The sequence below is a fragment of the Sprattus sprattus genome (genome assembly GCF_963457725.1).
Source record: "Sprattus sprattus genome assembly, chromosome: 3".
Classification (NCBI taxonomy): domain Eukaryota; kingdom Metazoa; phylum Chordata; class Actinopteri; order Clupeiformes; family Clupeidae; genus Sprattus; species Sprattus sprattus.
In genome coordinates this window covers 36,809,333-36,815,663 of record NC_137922.1, presented here as the reverse complement: position 1 = coordinate 36,815,663, position 6,331 = coordinate 36,809,333, and the positions used below count along the sequence as shown (strand labels likewise).

At 45.2% G+C, this 6,331-nt stretch overlaps 1 protein-coding gene across 1 annotated transcript; it reads right to left on the bottom strand.

The window, feature by feature from the left end:
* Positions 1 to 1,298: 1,298 nt before the first annotated feature.
* socs3b (suppressor of cytokine signaling 3b) lies at positions 1,299 to 3,739 on the bottom strand (the record flags this gene model as incomplete). The annotated part of the gene is made up of 1 exon (XM_080834055.1): positions 1,299 to 3,739. One exon carries the CDS (start codon positions 3,737 to 3,739, stop codon positions 3,014 to 3,016), a length of 726 nt encoding a protein of 241 aa, XP_080690181.1. The 3' UTR covers positions 1,299 to 3,013.
* Positions 3,740 to 6,331: the final 2,592 nt, after the last annotated feature.

The window sequence follows — 6,331 nt, the reverse complement described above, 5'->3', positions numbered from 1 at the left end:
AATACACATTCTGAACTTTTTGCATTGCACTGGATAAGTAACCATGCCAGAAAACCCCAGTTATGCGAGTCATGCATTTGGAGGTCTACGGTGCAAAGCAGAACACATGCAAAAGTCAAAGTTAAGAGTCTTTCATTCTGCACAGCTGAAGTAGATGTTTATTTTTTATCAAAAGAACAGGCCCTTGTGTCTTATGGAGTACACTGAATTTGATGGCAAGTTTGGATCATAAAGGCCAGAATCAAATGCACAGATGGAATCATATTATCTGACGAAGACCAGCATGAAGACAGGGTATCTGCACTACAACTTACCTCTATTGGCTTCAAAAGTCTTAGGATCGGTCACCTGATACTGCTCAGCCGAGTGAATCAATTATTAAACATTTGGCGAAAGTTGCTAAGTGAGTGGTGAGAAGTCACTAAGATCTAGCTCAATGGAGAGCGGGTATTTCCAGAGTGTGATATGAAGTTACACATTTGCTCGTGTTGCATGCAAGCTGCATTGCATTAACACAACTGTCCCTCCTCCCAGGAGTATTATTTTGAGATGAAAGATGTCTGTCATTTACAAAGTAACATACTCATGACACCAATTTTATTTTTAACTGGTATGTACTTCACACGTTGTCTCTGCAATGGGCCATTAGCTAAGAATTCTGAGTAAGCCAGCTGGTTTCTGCTAAATGGCCTGAAGGAAAACTTTGCATGCAAATCTCTGGTGTTGTGTAGGTTGGAGTGTCATGCAAATAAACTAGTCATGGGAAAAAGGCCAGCCGTGTAACGGTGTGTGTGTGCAGGTAAACTAGCACAGGAAATGACACAAACAAGACTGCAACCGCAGGGAGGTAGACGTCAGTGTGCACACAAGCTGTCTTTATGAAAGTCATCGTGCTGGGATTCTTAGAAAGCCAACTGACAGGCAAAGTATAGCTAGAATACACACATTTTTGAGGGGTGGGGTGGGGGTGTCTCCTTGTGTGTATGCATGTATGTGTGTATGTATGTATGTATGTGTGTGTATCTATGTTCGTATGTACGTTGCCTGAGAAGCATGTCTCAGAAGATTCCACAATGTCGCACGCAAGAAAACCCATGCACACATATATTCATTTTGTAAAAATAGTGCTCTTTAATATAAATTATTGAAATATCTTATAAATATAAATATGTGCAAAGTTTCTGTCTGCATTTCCGTATGTAATGCTTCCGCTTCCAGATCTTCAAGCTTGCACTGTCAGTCACTAGACTGCACTTTAAGATGAGTGAAATCTTTATAAAAGACAAGAGGATAAAAAAAAACATGTTGTCTGTTTGGTTGTGACACATGTATGCATCATCTTAATTTGACAAAAAAGTACAAAACCAAAATTAAAAAAAAACATCAAAATGAACACAACTCTAGAAAACTACAAGAGGAGCCGGAAGACCTTACATACACTAAGAGGAATACATTCATGTTGACAGCAGACCACATATTCTGCTTGCGCGAAACCAAACACATTTGTCGTTATTGTTGTGATGAGGGATCGGAGACACTCCACGTCTGATTGGTGTTCTCTTCTTTTTCTGCTCCCACCCCTCCATTGTCTGAAGAGAGTCCAGCCTTGTCTCTTGTTTATTTAAGAGGCATGTCAGCCTCCATGTCAGGATCCAGAGAAGTACATTTAGGATTTTCTTTTGCATACTGTGCTCGGCTAAGATTTCACAGTATACGTCTGTGGAGTTGGCCCTCGCGGCTCGTGCTGCAATGGCATTGCTGACGTATTTTAAATATTTGCTTGGCTTTTTGGGCCAGAGAGGAAATAATTATTTATTTTGGCCTGTGGCAAGAATTTCCTCTAAGTAACAAAACTGTATTTCTTCTCATTTTCAAACTCATGTCAAGAGAGAGAGAGAGTGAGGGTCTGAAGGGAGGAGGGAGACAAATGAGAGAGACAGAGCAGGGTGAAGCTGGCACCAAAAGATGGCTGCTGAAATTCAGGGTAAAGACAGAGGAGGGAGTTAGGAGATTATGACGAGAGGGAAAGAGAAAAAGTAAGAGCGAGAGGGAGAGAGAGAGAGAGAAAAGGTGAGACTGGCTGTGCTCTCTGGCTCTGAGTGGACGTTGGGGAGAGTTGCTGCTTCACAGGACCACCCCCCCCCCACACCCACTGATCCAGGCGGCTGCTCCGCTTGGCAAGCAGCTGTGGAAATGTGAACGTCATGCAGTCACCGCCAGGGCCCTTCCACTTCCACACACACACACACACACACACACACACACACACACACACACACACACACACACACACACTCTTTTGTGGAGGAGTCCAAATGTCAACCAGGATGAAACAAAGTGAGAGAGGTTCTCCTGATCGATAGTGAGGGCTGGATGGCAGCCCTAGCAGCACACTTAACTCCGAGACTGACACAACACCAGAGTAGTCCACTGCGGAAATGTGACAGACGTCATTCCTCATCTGGAAAAATCTTCAGCAAGACGAAATTTTTGAGGCAAAAAAAAGAAGAACTGAAAAACCCAATTGTTCACCCTCGTGTTTTGTGTTTTCATGTCCAGAGCTGGTCAACTGTCAACCTGAAGGCATCTGCGCCACATTCCATAGGAATACTTCTTTTGTGCTGTCCATTCCAGGGCCAAAACAATCTCTCTCTCTCTCGATTTCTCTCACAGTCTCCTCAAAGCACTCAAAGGCACAGTTGGGCTGGCGTTCAGCCCACAATACTGACAGACACACAGAGAACTTGTAAAAATGGCTAAAACCACGCCTGGTGTTAGCGCCTCGATCACATGGCCGGGACTCCCAGCATCCTCTGCTCTCTTGGGCCTGTGACTCGTCACATTTCTGACGGGCCGTTTCTGCTTGTGACCCCCATCTGACCGTAAACCTCCACGCGTCCCAAGACGCATCTCTCAAACAAAGTCCAAAGCACGTGAAGAGACCGTTGTGTTTCATGTGGTTCTGTTCTGAGGTGGGGGGATAGCACTGTCGAAGTGTGTGTGGGTGCAAAGGTCAGATGGGTGCGTCGTATTCCTCGAGGAAGTCCTGGAGGGTCGTGGGGAGCTGGTCCCGCTTGGTGGACACGTCCAGGTGTCCGTTAACAGTCTTACGGCAGAGATGCTGCAGCGTGGACATGCTACAGCTCAGCGGCCTCAGAAGCTCCAGAGGCACCTTCTCCCCTCCAGAGTAGATGAAGTACGCGCTCCCCCCTGATCCTCCCGCCAGCCCCTTCGCACACTCCCCTGTAGCTGAGGAGCTACTAGCACCGTCGCTGCCACTACCACCACCTGCTGAGGAGGAGCTGCCGGTGGTGGAGCTGCCAGTGGAGGGCATGTAGTGGTGGATGAGCTTGAGCACGCAGTCAAAGCGGGGCACCTTCTGGGCGTCGCGCGGGTCCGTCTGCAGGTAAAAGGAGCAGGTGTCGCACTGGATGCGCAGGTTCTTGGTGCCCGTGGCAGTCTTGACACTGAGGGTGAAGAAGTGGCGGTGGTCAGAGCTGTCGCGCACCAAGAAGGTGCCGGTCGGCTCGGCGCTGAGCATGGTACTGGCCTCCTTGCCCCCCATGGCGCTCCAGTAGAAGCCGCTCTCCTGGAGCTTGCGCACGGCCGACAGCACCAGCTGGTACTGCAGGCGTGAGCTGAAGGTCTTGTAGCGGTGGTGGTGCGGCAGCCGCCGGCCACACTCCACAGCACTGCTGCTCATGACGGGGAAGGAGTCAAACCTGCTGTGGGTTACCATGGCGCTTTGCCGGCGCCCTCAGCAGCCCGACCTCCCGGGGTGCGCCGCTGGGGGGGTGGGGGTTGAGGTGGGGGGCGCAGGGTGGCAAGTGGTGGTGGAAAGGGGGGTGAGCTTGCAAGCTTGCAAAGCACTCACACACGCCACTCTGCACTCTATGCTCCTGAACATCAAGAAATGATGAGGTCTCAAACTGTTGTAGAAAGCAGCTGCAAAGGAAACACATAGGGAAAGAGGGGTAAGGATCAGTGAGTACATCTGTACATTGGCCCCACACGAATTTGAAGCTCAGAGGATACAATGAACAACAGAGCAAATGAATTACAAAATCTCAATGTATGTGCCTATGTTCTTTAAACTATATGGGCTAGAGGTGATGATGTAGAATCGCTTATTAACCTACCACAGCCTCCAGACAGGCTGCTGTGTGCTACGCGGAAGGAAAAAAAACCTTCCCAAAACTTCCAGTGATGCAATTGTCAATTCCAGGCAGATAAACGGAGATTTAATCGCAACTTCATTTTAAGAGCAAACTAGCTTTGCTTAGATCTGCGCACGCGAATTTGATAGTCTGTTCGATCGCGTCCAGGCTTTTAGAAAACAGGTTCTTATGAATGAGGTCCTCCAGTTTTTTCCCGAATAACCTAAATCCTCATTCAAGGAAACGTTGCCATTCTCGTGTTACACTGTAAGTAGGCTATATCTCGTCTTTCTACACTTAAATAGGACATCGTGAAGCGAAATGGAAGGAGTTCGGTGTAGTTACAGACAAGGTACTGCTCTATTATTTCTAAGGGAGAAGACTTTCCCCTGGGGCTATCGCATTGGTAAATGCAACGGTTTTCATAGACTTGATGGACGCCAGACGGGCTTGCGGTATTAGCTAAGCTACTAGCGACACTGCACCACAGTATTAATAGACTGAAAGCCCGCATGAAAAATTGTGTGCCTAATATTCGCACACGGAAAAGTATTTACAATACAGCTTATTAGCATGACCGAATGGAAAGGGCGAAATTACCTTCAGCGTGTCCGCTGACTAAATCTTGTAGTTTTCTTCAGTTGTATCTTCTCACCTTCTCAGACAATCGGCGAAGAGATGTGTTTTAGCCTGAGGACGGAGGGGACCGCGGTGAGAGATGTTTGTCAGTCAATAGACTTAAAGTCAATAGAAAAACGCCTCTCTCCGGCAAGAGGTAGTGGAAGTACTGCCCCAATTGTCCGGCGAGTGCTGATATTTGTAAATGGCTCCTCCTCCAGCTTCCAGTAAAGCGCGAGAGCGCGCGCACGCACACACACACACACACACACACACACACACACACACGCACACACAAAACACAGGCACACATACACACAGACTTTCTCTCACTAGCTCTGCTTTGGGCAGATTGCCAATAAATAAGCAGTATGACCTTTTTTTTACGATTCCTGGTATTCTCAGACGTCCTCCCCTCCCCCTTCTGTTCACTGGTGCAAGGTGAAAAAGTTAAAGTTCCGTCCTTGCACAGAGAAAGAAAGGAAAGGCCGGAATTACAAAATAGCATTCTGCAAGCAAACGATTGCAATGCAAACATGTTGCAACATTAAATTAATAAACACATCATACATTGGTGACAAACCACTATAGTCTGTATAAGCTATTCATGAATGAAATAACCTTGATCCGGGGATGGTCTGAAATTATGATATAAAAGATGCAGCCAATTTAAATGGTGCAGTGAATCAGCAGTCAAACACTTTGTTTAATCTTACACAAGCTTATTTCAATTTATGTTATCTCCTGCATGTCTTGCCGCCGTCGTTTTTACGGCCATTGATCCCCTGACAGTTTGTTACGCCCTCCAAGGGTCAAAAAGAGCACAGCATCTTACCTTCGAAATAGGCTATTAAAGGTACAGTTTGTTGTAAAAAAAAAAAGAAAGAAAAAAAAACAATGGCGGTTTAAGTATAAATATATAGGTCCTATAGTACATTATGTATTATATATATTGTAAATCATTATCAATAAGGGAGTTTCTCAATGTCAGTATGATTTCACACACAATTGTTTCCCTGTTTAAGTCCTTTTTTAAAGTATTTGTTCACATGTCTGGGTCCTCTAAATTGTCAACAAATTCTCAAAAACACCTTAAACAAAGTTTCAACAAGCAAGACACAAAAACATATTCTTCAGATACCATGTAGAAGCCTTTCAACAATATTTGAACTGGCATATAACCTATTAAGCAAGTAAAGCATTTAGCAAATGTGGTTGGATATAGAATAGTACAAGGGTTTTATGCAAATGTCGAGGCCAATATTATCATAGATTATAGCATAAACCACATACGTTTATGAAAGGCTCTACCAATACAATATATCCAATACAATTATAGACTAACTACATACTCTCTGGTTTCACTGTGCATTTAGAGGTGACTTTAAAAATGTGATTATGTGAGGACATGCCAAAGGTAAGATATTGCTTGTCATTAATTAATATATAAAACAATCGGAGTCCCATTTATTCTTCCAAATATTGTTATTTAATTGTGCATCTGCAAATTAAATAATGCATCTGTACCTGAAACTCGGTTACTTTTGACAAGTTGA